Raw genomic sequence first — 14,787 nt, forward strand, 5'->3', positions numbered from 1 at the left:
ACAATATAGTGATATTATTTTTGAAAGGCCATGCATCCACACAAATAACCATTTTCAGGCCTATTAACAATAAATCATAACATTATCACTCAAATTTATCTTATACCTTTAATAATAAATCATTACATTTGTAAAGGTGATGAAAAAACTTGCTAAATATAATGGAATCAATGCTAATATAACTTACCCAGAAAAACACCATGGCCTATGTTAATGTAATGTAAGTATTGTCTCGATACATTAAAATAATTGCAAATATAAGGCGTTACAACATTGAATGCACACATTAAAGTGATTATAATTTCAGCAGTAACCTCATGACTAATTGAAGGCAGTTACAAAAAAAAATTAATTACAATTAAATATTTCTTGTAGGTTACACAAGTGCCACCATATAAAATCTAGACTCAGTACTCAACAAATACACAAAGTATAGCTGCTACCATACTATAACATATCAAAACTTATGGCGCCTACCTACACGATGATTTCTGCTCTAAACCCCCACTCTCACTCTCCCAAGGCAACCAAGAAGGACACACAAACACTGCTGCATACGGCTGTTGTATTCGTCGATAAGGAGGTAAATTCCTCCGTCCTTTTCAGAAAAACTAATGTCCTCTTACTTATTAACATTGTGAGAAAATCTATTACAAGACCTTTATATATTAACCCATCTCAAATCTCGCTAATAACAGTCTTCTCAAATCGCTGTTACAATTTGGAACAACCAAAAAGAAGATTACATTCCACTGCTCAAAGAAGATGGTGTTTACACAATAACAACCTTCCGGGTGGTACTGCTAAAAAAAAATACAGGGCAATCAAAATGGACAAATCAATAAGTTTCGACCACAAAACAAAGGTAGTGCCCGTCGAGGACACGGGGCGCATACCTCGATTCAAATTTGATTTAACAAGCTTTGAGAGTGCAGCCTCCCTATTGTGGGACACCACAAATTTCATAGGTAACAAACCAAAAAATATTTGTTTAAATTATATATTTAAATACACACATGTCAATGCAAGAATCACATATCACATTTCTACAGATGTTATTGGTATGGTCAAAAGCTTCAGTAATTTGGAACATGCCTCAAATGGGGCTAGAAAAATGGATGTTCTGTTAGTTGATGACAGGTCATGTGTTTTTTTTCTACTGTTCACATGTTATCACTGATAGTTTCACGGCCACCTTATCCCTTTTTAAATAAGGTACACACTATTTAAAAATCAATGAGTATGCAGGAAAACTGAAATGATTGTGTCCTTATGGGAAGACAAGGCGATTCAGTTCAATGAAGCATTGGCTTCTACAAATGAGAAAGCAGCATTTGTCATCATAACTGGACTGCTCACCAAAAAATACTCAGGTAGATGTTTTAACTCAATATTACAAATAAATTATATAACCAAGTTGAGAATATTGGAAATATTACTATAAGCAATAAAACTGATACACATTCCTTATTTCAGATTGTTGCAAATGAGACTTTAGACTTCACATGGTATTAACCGACCATCAATAATATTTTGCAAATTTTTTTTATTATAATTTAAATGTACTATCCATTCTTATAAATAACATTATTTTGTACTCAAATTTCTCATGTATTAATATTGTTTATTTTGTTATTATTATTATTATAATTTTTAATTAGTAAAAATTTTAATATATATGTTTTATAGACGTATTATTCAATTTTTTTTTAAATTTTTAGTGAAATTTAAAATTATTAATATTAAAATTAATATTTAATTTTAGTTTATATTTAAAATTCACTTATTTATATCATTAATTTGATAATTAATAATGCACACTAAATAGTTCTGTCACCCCAGGCACTAATATAATTTTGTCAAACTCTGCCCTTTCCTTCATTTGGTACCCCAGACCTTAGTACCGTATTTTAACAAAAATATTAGTTTGCATCTACAATGAATGCACCTTATTCTACTACATTTTAACATCAGCCATAACTCTCTGTATTAATACAAATATTGGTTTGCATCTCCAATGAATACCCCTTATTTTGCTATATTTTTGCACCAGGCATAACTCTGTGTACTAATACATCAACTAGATCTTGCACAAAAGTATCTTTATAGACCTAATATCAATTGACAAGCATTTCAAATATATCTTTTTAAATATATCTACCATAAACACTTTCATATCATTAGGAAGCAGTCATATATTTTCCTGACCAAATATTGATTCTTTATAAATCCATTTTCCACATGGATGGATGCATGTCTATGTCTAAATTATCTCAACAGCAAAAATATGGGGTTCTCCTGTCCTGCTTGCCGCGCAGAAATAGATCAACTGATACATTTAGATGCTTCTTGAATTTTGAAGCATCATCCGGTGAGGCGCCAAATGGTATATTTTCCTTGCTGTATGTAAAGTTAACACCATGATATTATAATGACTTCGACATCAGACCTTCATTAATACCTTTTTACTTTTATTTCTAAGTGTCCCATGGGCCTCGGTAAATGAAATGCAATATCATTAAAAAACATGAGCTATACTTTGTCAGCAAATAACACGAGCTTTTATGCGCACACGCTTTGAGATAAACACAGGCTCACTGTACACAAGTCCACAGCTCCCAAAACAAATATTATTTCTTCATTTGGTTCCTCCAGCCTCTCAACGGTTTCACCACAGCTTTACCTACTAACCAATAACGTGGCTGCTAAATCTCTAATGTGTTCCCAAACATTAAGATAGCTTCTACCTTCTACATCTGGAAAATGTAACCAGCTAATGTAACCGGCTGTACATTTCTGTTTGATGGGTATCAGTGCTTCTACAAATGCACATTGCAGACGCATTAACATGCCAGTGCAGCTCACATTATCACAAAAATACCATACTAACATTCTATTGCAACTGATCCTAAAAACAACCAAGATAAACCTCAGCATATAGAGCACCGATTTGTGAATACTAGAGCATGCCCGTGCATTGCACGGGCTTCAAAGCTAGTTATAGATAATGTGCCTTTTATTAGCCTTGATTGAGAATAAGAAATCTAAATTATAAAAAGAAAAAGAGATTATATATATATACACACACATACACTAGCCTAAAACCAGTGCGATGCATTGATTGTTTTTAATTATATAATTTTTTGAATTTAATTTGAAGTAAAAATTTTAAGCTATAAAATTTATTTATTTGAAATTTTATTAATATGATTTGATAATAATTAAAAATATACACATGGGTGTATAAGTTAGTGATATTTTAGTTTAAAAAATTAATGTAAGGATTGAAATATAAAATTTTATTGATATTTAAAGGTATTTTTTATAAAAGATAATTATATTTAAATTAAAAGCTAAATTTAAAAATACATATTATTTTATTTTAACTAATTTAATTATTTTCTTATTTTAATTTTGATTTACTATGAATTAATTGTATAATTGTTTTAGCCCAAATGAGTTATATTGATTATTTTTGTCTTACGCTATTATAATGTGACTAGAGATGTTCAAAAAATCCGAAACCCGAAATTTGATCCGACCCGATCCGGAAACAACTCGAAAAACCAGATCCGTAAAAATCCCAGCCCGGTACGGCCCGGTCCGCGGGCCTTAAATGGATCTCCTTTTTCTCGAAAATCCGGCCCAACCCGAAACCCGAAAAATCTGGATAAAAGCCCGGATTTAACAAAGTCCGGATAAAAGTCCGGATCTAAAAAAGTCCGGATAAAAGCCCGGTTCGGCCCAGTTAAAAGCCCGATTAAAAGATAGAAATTTTTATATAAAATTTGAAAATATTCAATATTTTTTATGATTTTTAAAATATTATATTATAATAGTATACACAATTAAGGTATATATAATTATTTATATCTTATATTAAAAAATAATTATAAATTTGGTGTCTAAATACTCTATCTAATATATCAAGATATTACTTTCTCCGGTATTTAACCTACTCATAATTCGAATTATAAAATATTAAAATAATTTTTAATATATAAATAAAAAGTCCGGATAAATCCCGGTTCGGCCTGATCCGGCACGGCCCGCGGGCCTAAAAGGGGCCTTATATTTCTTAGGAAGCCCAGCCCGGTCCGGCCTGATTTTTAAAAAAGCCCGGCCTGATCCGTTTTTTTTAAAAAAGCCGGGTTTTTAAAGTCCGAATAAAACCCGGCCCGATGGGTTTTTTGTGCATCTCTAAATGCAACAAAGGAATCAACTCTATTTTCATTTTATTAAAATAATATGTATGTTATAGAATTAAAGAAAACCTGTAATTTATACAATTCCAAATATTGTATACACAAATCAACTATAAAACTTTAGTATTTTGGCTATTAAGGTGGGATCCTTGTTATCCCACTCTTCTAAACCTATATTATACCTACCAACGAATTAAATAAATTTTAACTTTATTTTAACCCGAATCAATAATATAATAATTATCTTTAGTTTGAATTTAATTTTGGTTTTAGCATAGATCAATAATATACATTATTTTTTAACCACATGTCTTTTAGATCGACAAAATCCAGCTAATTACATCTAGTTTGTTTTTAATTTTATTTTTGACTCGGTGAATATTATTTTGTTTTAAATTAAATAAATGATATATTTTATTTTATTTTATTTTAGCATAATAACATTATATCGATCAACGAATTACCTTTTAAATTTTGATTTTGTTTCTAACCCGATTCAATAATATATTTTTCTTAGTCAAATCGATTGCATTTATCATTTTGTTTTAGCATGAGGAATCCAATCTTTGTTTTAGGTTCAGACTCGTCATATCAATCAAATTCCGCTAATTATACCTAGTTTTTTTGTTTAATTTTATTTTAGTCCGGGATGAATATTATTTTGTTTTAGACTGAATTGTTAATATGTATTATTTTATTTTAGCCCAATGACATTATATCGACCAAACAAATTTCCTTTCAAATTTTTATTTTATTTGAGATGAGTCTTTATTATTTTATTTTAGCATGAGCCTGCAAATTCAACCAACTATTTTATTTGAATATTTATCTATGAAGTGTTTTATTTTAAATAATATTACTATAATTACAGTGACCAGACCGACTACCAACAAAATTTTCATTGTTTCATGTTTAATATAATAGTATATATATATATATGTACTGGATTGAGTTATTAACGAGTCGGCCTAAATCCATATTCGCTCTATTTATAATCAGATTTTTTTATTGAATAGGAATTTTAATAGATCGATCCATATCCGCTAAAATGGTCTCAGATCGGATCGGATTTTCGCTACATTGACAGGCCTACATGCACACGTCAAGAGTTGAACTTGTCACATTCCGTAAGAACACAATCCTGTCCATTAAGCAGAATTAAGTTGGAAAGATGTTTAGCCAAACAAGCACTAAATCTCGGGTGGAACTACTGAACTACACCATGAGTTGGTCTGAAGTAGAGCTATTCGCGAACCGAGATGTTCGCGAACAAGTTCGAGTTCGGCTCGTTAAGAGCTCAATTCGGCTCAGTTCGTTAATGACTCGAGCTCGAGTTCGAACACAAAAAATGTATTTGTTAAGAAAACGAGCTCGAGCCGAGCTTTTGGCATGTTTGACTCGAGCGCGGTTCGAGTTCGGCTTGGTTCGATTTGGATCGAGTTCGGCTCGAAAGAAATTCAAAAGAAAATATTTTAATTTTTATATATTGAATTATTATGAATATTATTCAGATTATATATATATATATATTTCTCAATTACTGAACCGTATGAATGTCTAGATATATATTTTAGTAATCTGAAAAAAGTTTCAGATATAAATAAATAAATTAAATTTGATATTTTAATAATTAACAAGTGATTTGACTACTTGTAACTAGTATTTATTCACAGATTGGTGTTTCGATTTTTTTAAACTATTTATAAATGATCCAACCGTACGGATTTCAAGATCCATATATTTTAGTTATATGACAAAATTTTTCATAAAAAATTAAATTTATTTGGTTTACTAATTAACAGTCAACCAGTAGTTTGACAAGTACTTCTTACTTATGTTTAGTTATATATTGATGTTTCGATTTTTTTAAAAATATTTATGAATGATCCAACCGTACAGATGTCAAGGTCTATATATTTTAATGATATAATAAAATTTTTAGAAAAATATAAATGTATTTAGTTTGCTATTTTAACTGTCAACCTAGTTTGACCAATACTTGTTACTAGTGTTTAATTTCACATTAATATTTTGATTTTTTTTAAAATATTTTTGAATGATCAACCGTACGGATGTCAAGATCTATATATTTTAGTGATATGGTAAATCTTTTAGAAAAAATAAATGTATTTAGTTTTCTATTTTAACAATCAACCTAGTTTAACCAGAACTTTTTACAAGTGTTTAGTCCCACATTGATGTTTCAATTTCTTAAAAAATATTTATAGATGATCCAACCATACAGATGTCAAGATCTATATATTTTAGTGATATAATAAAACTTTTAGAAAAAAATAAATATATTTTGTTTGTTATTTTAGCTGTTAACCAGTAGTTTGACTAGTACTTATTACTAGTGTTTAGTAACATATTGATGTTTCTATCTTTTTAAAAATATTTATGAATGATCCAACCGTACGGATGTCAAGATCTATATATTTTAGTGATGTGATAAAATTTTAATTAAAAAATAAATTTATTTGGTTTGTTATTTAACAGTCAATTAGTAGTTTGACAAATACTACTTACTAGTGTTTAGTTTCATATTGATGTTTTGATTTTTTTAAAAATATTTATGAATGATTCAACCGTACGAATGTTAAGATCTATATATTTTAGTGATATGACAAAAATTTTAGAAAAAAATAAATTTATTTTATTTGTTATTTTGACAATCAGTTAACGGTTTGAACAATACTTTTAAGTGGTGTTTAGTCTCACATTAATGTTTTAATTTTTTAAAAATATTTATGAATGATCCAACCATAAGGATGTTAGGATCAATATATTTTAGTGATATATCAAAATTTTTAGAAAAAAAAATGTATTTGATTTGTTATTTTAACAGTCAACCGGTGTTTTGACCAGAATTTTTCATTTCAGCTCGGCTTGGCTCGTTTTGATGGAGAAATCTCGTGTGTGGCTCGGTTTGACTCGACTCGATGTTGTTTGATACAAGCTCGTGTTCGGCTCATTCGTTGACGAGCTCGGGCTCGAACACGGTTTTCTGTTCGTTAAAAATGCTCGGCTCGGTTCGTCAAAAAAAAATTAAACCTTAGCTCGATCAAAACTCGGCTCGATTAAAACTCGGCTCCGTCCGGTTCTCTAGTTTGAAGAGTCTCTTCCTGTGTTTCTCAGCAACGAACTTCGTTGCGATGGATAGATAATTTTGCTAGATTTATAGTGCTTAACTGTGTAGTCGATAAAAAAGATACATGTCACAGTTTGGCTATGACAGATAATCATCTTCTGGAGTTCGGGGTAAAAACAGGTTTCCAACCAGGTTTTTCGTCTCAGTACATGTCAGAGTATATGTGCTGGGGTTCGTATTTAAGCAACACCATAGGCTTGCATACCTCGTCGAGGTTACAAGGCGCACCATACACACCGGTGAACAATATCCAAATAAGACTCACACCTGCTATTCAGGGCACATTTTATTAAAACATTGAAACAAAACATTAAAACGCTTCATGATAGAAGAGTTTTCTGACTTTAGCCATCATATAATTTTCATTTACGAGAGAATAGCCAATTATATATTAACTACCGAAGTAACGGTTTTGGGAAGTGTAGCATTTCCCGACACAATAAGCATGCACTATATAATTGCATGGTGAACATTCAAGAACTGGCAAACAAAATGCATCCCTCCCACATATTTGACACCTTCGCTTCTTTTTATTTGGAACCAATGTGAGGCTGTGTTGGTGAGAATTTGAGTCACCGTGAATGTTGGTAGCACCGAACTTCATATTGGAGACCCAAACAAATGGATCAAGACAGTTAATATGAAATGATAGATCACAAGTACTGCAGTGATAAAACCAACCGCTTGGGTCAATCTTTATGGAGCAATATTCACAGTCGTACTCGTGAGGATGATCAGCTACATTCTGGGGAGACAGAATCAAGTAGAGGGGATGTGAATCCCATCTATGTTTCACCAGGCGCGGCCTTAACGCACACTGTGAATGTAGGTAGAATCCACATTTTTCACATCCATACATGATAGCTTCTTTCTCTCCTACATTTTCACATATACAGGCTCTGCAATAATTATCATCTGGACACTCTAATTGGTTAAGAGTGTGACGATGACCTTCATGTTTGATTTTTCTGGGTAATGAAGCACACCCTATGTCAAAACAGGCTGCTTCATTCCACATCACAATCCCATCACTAATAATGTAGCAACCTCGGCATCTGAAAATGTTGTATTCATTGAATTTATTTCCAACCAGCTTGCCTGCTAGGTGATGCTCCATTTTCTCCGGAAACAAGGCACATGACCTGTGAAGAAAAAAATTGCAAGAATTGCATTCATAGAATACATCATCAACCAAGAAGATTGGCTTAGTGCACCCATCGCAAACTAGCAATTCCTTATCTTCTAGTTTCTGATTCAAGTCGAGGGTTGAAGGTTTTGCGCTCTTGTTTCTGAGCGCCAGCTGGTGTTCATGGCCCCAATGGTTGATATAAGGTGAAGGCTCCGCAGATTTATGCAGGAGAGCATCTGTTGCCTTGGTCATGATACACTGCTGCATCATTTTATTCAGTGATGTTTCATCATGCGCTGGCAAGTGCATCAAATTGGACTCTCCGCTATCATCGTCAGTTGCTCTATAGATTCCAAAGAAAGAACAAAACCCAGTCAGAATAACTCATAGTAAAACAACAATAACCAATTTCTTGAATTTACTTTTAATAAGTAATAAATAATACACTAACCTCAACATCTCTGTTGATGAAGCACATTTCACATGAGCAAAAAATCTGCAATTTGCACAATAGTACACCCAGTTGCTGCGATTTATAAATTTATCACAGATGCCACATGACCAGAAAAATTCACGTTCTTGGGGAAGAGAGTAGTTTAATATGAGAGGGTGTTGGCTGTGAAATTTACTTTGGTAGATGATGGGTGCATTGGCACAACTCTTGTGTATATAAAAACAACATGTGGTACAAATATACGACAAGTCAGTAGCTGTAGTGTTACAAGCATGACATTGGAACAAAGCTGGGCTTTCGACTAAGGTTAATGGGTGATTGTGACCTGGATGCCAACGGAAACGGTATTCTAGAGGTCTAAGTTCAAATTTTACGCATTTCAGACACACATGGCAAATATCATAATTGTCAAAAGAATACATAAAGCCCTGGAAAACACCCTCACAAACTCTACATGAGCAAAACAGTTGTTTTTTAGATGGACGCTCACGGAGGCTTAGAGGTTGTTCGGGGTACATAGGGTGTGTAAATGTTAAGGGCAACTCAGAACAAGTTTTATGCATAAAGAAACCAACACAATTAGTTGATGGACTACCATCGATAAGGGAAGTGTTGCACCTATAAAATGCGTCTAGGAGTTTGTTTATTGGCTCTGTGCACATAACACATTCTACATCCTTACCAACAACAGGCTCGGCTTCATTTAGTATCAGCTTCGATTCTCCCATCTATGTATATAAAACGAATACACGAGAGAGAGAGGGAGAGAGGGAGAGAGAGAGATTGGGAGAGAGATGTGAATGTTTATGCAAGATTTTACAAGTAAGAATATGCATAAGAGTCATACTGAAGATTTAGGATTACAAAGAAACTTCAGACACAAGATTTATGTCTCCTTTGCCTAATAAAAGTAGCTGCTTAAGAATGAAGTATTCTACATTCTTGGCCCAAGAGAGAAGTTACTTTTATTGCAAAAAAGTACACACGCCTCTCATCTTTGTCGACCATAATATTGTTTTAGCAAAAGATAGATGCAATTTCAAATTTTTAACTAAATATAATGTTTGGTATTTTTATGCAAACTTTTTAAATGGAAGAATATTGTAATTTGGAGGGAAAATTTGAAGAGAAAGTGAGGTATTGTGATTTGAAGAGAAAGTGAGGTATTGTAATTTGTTATGATTAATGTTAATATTCCTTGCATAATATGCAGTTCACATTAATCTCAAGGTGTGGATTCATAAGGAAGTTGTTTTCAGAATCTAGTGACCTGGAACCCGGATCTTTTAAATTCCAATCCGAATCTTCCAATCCGTTTTTCCAAATACGAAACATAACCCAAATTCCGGCCAAAACCCGACCATCTCATCTCTCTCTTCTTCCTCTCTCTCTCTTCCACTCTCTCGAAAAACACACACAGACCACGCCGTACACCCATGGTCGCCGCTGAACATATCATTAGATATCTCCGATTCGATTTCTTTGAGTAGCGGATGTTTCTGTTTGACAAACCCGACTGCCTCCTCCTTGGATTCACGTAACCCTATTGTGAACTAGGGCTTTTCAACTGCCAGAACTGATTAGATTTGTTTGTCCCTTGGAGCTGGGCATACAGTAGTGCTGCTAGTGCATATGATCAATTACTAGAATATATTTCTAGATAAGTATGAAATATCTATTAAGTATGAAAGATTTCACACAACTACACTGCACCCAGAAAGATCTGTATCTATCTATTTATAATACAATTAAGTAGTTAACCCAATTTTTGAATTTCATACATTGCTGACAAGTAAAATAACATAATTAAATAAAATTTTCTGCATTCGAATAATTTAGTGACAAGTAAGAATATGTATAAGAGTCAAACTGAAGAGTTAAGCAATAAGATTACAAAGAAACATCATATAAGTTTACAAAGAAACCTCAGACACAAGTAATAAGCTTTTACATTATTATTCCAATTCATCACCAAATCAACCTAAAGAATAAATGACAAAATATTGCAGGTTAAGATATTCCGATCAAACCAATTACTACATGCTATTTAGGCCTTATTGGCAAAAAAAAGTGGTTGCTTAAAAATAAAGTCTTCTGCATTCTTTGCCTAAGGTAGAAGTTACCTTTTACTTATAAAATGACGAAGGATCCAAGTATTGTAACAAATCTAAAGAAAGAGATGAACAACAAGTCGCAAGTATTTAACATCTACATCATCAGTGAACAACAAGTCGCAATTATATAAAATTAAACATATGTTTCTATAATAAAAATACAGAAAACATTACAAATTAAAGACAATACAACAGACGGAGGAGAAAAGACCCAATGCTGGATTCAAAGATAGAAACAATAAAATAAATAAAGGTTAAGAAGATCAGGGAAAAGATACATAGTGGATGGTGATACATTACCACTTGTTCTGTAATTTTCACATGGCACAAATTGTATAAACTAATAGCTTTATCTTTTAAAGCATCAAAGGAAAGAGCCGTCATGATAACAGAAAACAAGAGAATAAGCACAAGAAATTTGCTGGACTCTTTTTTTTTCCAATAGACTATGCCTCAGATGTAGACCATGTTAAGTAACAACAAAAAATTACATAAACTGGGAAAAGGTGCAAAGTTATCAAAAAAAATTAATAGAAAAGACTAGGTATAACCGTATCAAACAAGATAATTCCATAAGTGAACAACATTTCAAATATACAGTCTCTCTGAAATCTACATAAGCCTTTACTTGTCATAAGGTTATAGAAAGAAACTTAAAAATTTAGCATTTAAGACACTTAAAAATTCACACCGAAAAAGAAAAATATATTACTTTACTATAAATTTGTTGGAGCCTGGAAAGCTATATCATGAAAGAAGCAGGATGGAAAACTCATGCAGTTAAATTCACATTTTAAATACGTGTATAAACTACATAAATCCTTATCCCATACAATATTCTCGTGCAGCTGCATTACGCAAATGAAGCAACTAAAAGGCCTTAAATGTGCATGAACATGCATTTCTAATTCACTAATCATAGTTACTACACAGGCCAAACAACTACTGCAACGCAGGCCAACGAACTAGAAGCCATACGCACAAAAAAAGAAAGAAATGAGAGCTTATAAAAGTTGATAACAGAACTACACAGATAAATATAGAAGGCTGAGATAAGATAAATGATACCTAAATAATCATACGTGTTACTTGATGAGTGGCATCGGTATCATTTGAACTATATTTCCAACCCAGCAAATCAATAGCTATTTATCTAAAAGAATTTAATTCGGATTGAGACATTTCATATAGTAATTATAGTAAATATTAAGTAAACATCACAGATGTATTACAATATTTGCAACACAAATATGTAGGCTTCTATGCGAGTCGTGTCTCTATAAGAAATAAAATATGATTACCTATTGCTGTCTGGGTGAAGCTCACACATTTGATTATCATCACCAACAACTAATAAATATCCAGACGACGTCAAACCCTGAAACAGAGAAATACTTCCCCATCACATAATCATTATCGTAAACCCTGAATGCAACAAACATCAGATACGTGACCACTACACAAATGCAATTCAAATTCTAATACAGGGTTATAAAAAAATTAAATAAGGAGAAATTGTCTACCAATATTTTATATTGTATACATATTATAATGTAATAACTAATGAAATGACACCTCACTATTTGAGTTCCACATAATGGTTCTCACAACATAAGAATTTGAAGATTATTCTAAAGTAAGTTGAAAATACTAAACTGTAAAGAATATATCATCCATATGTACAATTGTAACAATCTGTAAGAAAAAAGGAAACTAGCTAAAGGAATTTTTCCTAATCATCTACCTATCATTTGGAAAGTAAGAGAGAAAGAAAAACAAGTTAAACTTAGTATTTCTTACCTAAATCCAAATGACAAAAAAGATTACCTTTGTGGGAGGATCATGAACTGTATAACAATCAGGAGTTACAACAGACAACCACGAACCAGGAAGCAGGTTATGTACAGAGTAAAACACACATTACTAAATACAAAAATATGAATAAACATTATTTTTTGTTTCCAGTGGCTGCCTTGGGGATTTATTCAATAATTGTATTCTAAATTTGTAACGTGGTTGCGATGTTTTGGCTAACTTTTTTCTTGAGACAACTTTTTTTTTAATAAAAAAATGACCAAAATAGAGATGTATAACTCACAAGTCATGCCTAACAATCATATCCGGCTATTCATGCAACAGATGAACAATACATTGATATTATGCTTCTCTCAAACAAAATAATAAGAGTTATATAGCTGATTGTTTGTAGTTATCTTAACATACATAACCAAAATTATTCACTGCAGTCAAACAAACACCTATTTCATTCAAATTAGGATATCAAACCTGGACAGGAAGCACCATGAGTGTTAACATCATCCGAGGCCTGTACATCAAGAGATATAATGGTTAGATTTCTTGATAATTTAATTTTTATATCAAATACAATACATTACAAGCAGAACCCCAATTTCAAAATTAGGGTTTTAATTTAAAAAATCTCAAATTCAAATATGCTTATAAATGCTAATCTACTATATTTACTCACCGAATTAGGGTTCAAAATAATCAATCCAGCCAAGTCAACCAAATAACCTTATCCACTCATCGAATCGGAGTTTGAAAAGATCAAACTGGATGAGTACTTGAGAAGTAAAAGTCAAGAGAATAGAGGTGAGTAACTGGGTGAGTAGAAGACTAGATTTAGGGTCTTTGATGGTGAGATTTGAGAGAGAGAGAGAGGGAATCGAGAGAAAGGTGTGAGAGATAGAGAGAAATAATATGAGGTGTTTGTTTTTAGTTTTTATTTAATGTATCTGAATGTAAAGGGGGGAAAGAAAAATGGTTAGGGAGGGAGTCAAAATTTGGTTAAAGTGGGAAATGAATTGGGAAGGCGCACGTTCAATTTTTAAAATTGAACTTAAGACATCGGTTTTCAAATAAACGATGTCTTAAAAATAGAAAGACGTCAAATAAATGCGGGGTGATGTCTATTACGCTTTGGACATCAGTGGCATCACTGACCGATGTATAATGTGTGATGTCTATTACCATTTTTCTTGTAGTGTAATTTGACTTCTATTCTCTATCAACTTTGTTTTTAATACAACTCGACTTCTATTCTTTATAAATTTTATTTTCTTTTTAGTTAGTGTTCATCCAATCGTCTTTTTAATTTACAAAATAAAAATATTTTTTAAACGATTTGTAAATTATATTAAAAATTTATTAAGTTACGTTAAATTAAGTAAAATAACTTATATTTATTTGTAATTTTAGAAAAACTACAAACTACTAACACGAATTGACTTATATTCTTTGTAAACTTTATTTATTTATAAATTTCATTAAAAATTTATTAAGTTACGTTACATTAAGTAAAATAACATATATTTACTTTTATTTTGAAAAACTACTAACTACAAAGTAAACTATTAACACGAATTAATTCTATTCTCTGTAAACTTTATTTTCTGTAGTATTATTTTAAAAATAATTAAGTAATAGCAAATGACTTTAGTAACATTTATTAAGTTATAAACTGAAAATTATTGATTTAACGATCGTATTTGTTACCGTCCATCATAACGTTTATATACTTTAAATTAAAAAAAATATATTTTAACAGTAACAAATTTATGGCCTGTATTTAGATTATATTTAGTAATATTAAATTAAGTTTAATAACATCTATTTCCTTTTAATTTGTAAAATATTTTTTATCGATAATTAAGTAATATTAAATAAACTATATTGAAAAGGCTAATTATAATATAATTATCAAATTATATTAA

At 31.4% G+C, this 14,787-nt stretch overlaps 1 protein-coding gene across 2 annotated transcripts; it reads right to left on the reverse strand.

Annotated features, from left to right (window-relative positions):
- Positions 1-7,471: 7,471 nt before the first annotated feature.
- Positions 7,472-13,808, reverse strand: LOC141687178 (uncharacterized). Of its 2 annotated transcripts, none has more exons than XM_074492367.1 (5): positions 13,542-13,808; positions 13,340-13,379; positions 12,355-12,431; positions 8,937-10,559; positions 7,472-8,828 (listed from the first exon to the last, which is right to left on the reverse strand). In XM_074492367.1, the coding sequence occupies exons 4-5, from the start codon at positions 9,665-9,667 to the stop codon at positions 7,748-7,750; spliced, it is 1,812 nt and encodes a 603-aa protein (XP_074348468.1). In that variant the 5' UTR covers positions 9,668-10,559; positions 12,355-12,431; positions 13,340-13,379; positions 13,542-13,808; the 3' UTR covers positions 7,472-7,747. The 2 variants fall into 2 exon arrangements, with proteins under 2 accessions (XP_074348468.1, XP_074348467.1); XM_074492366.1 differs by having other exon boundaries at positions 8,937-12,206.
- Between the last annotated feature and the right edge of the window lie 979 nt (positions 13,809-14,787).

This window comes from Apium graveolens, chromosome 9 (genome assembly GCF_009905375.1).
Source record: "Apium graveolens cultivar Ventura chromosome 9, ASM990537v1, whole genome shotgun sequence".
NCBI lineage: Eukaryota > Viridiplantae > Streptophyta > Magnoliopsida > Apiales > Apiaceae > Apium > Apium graveolens.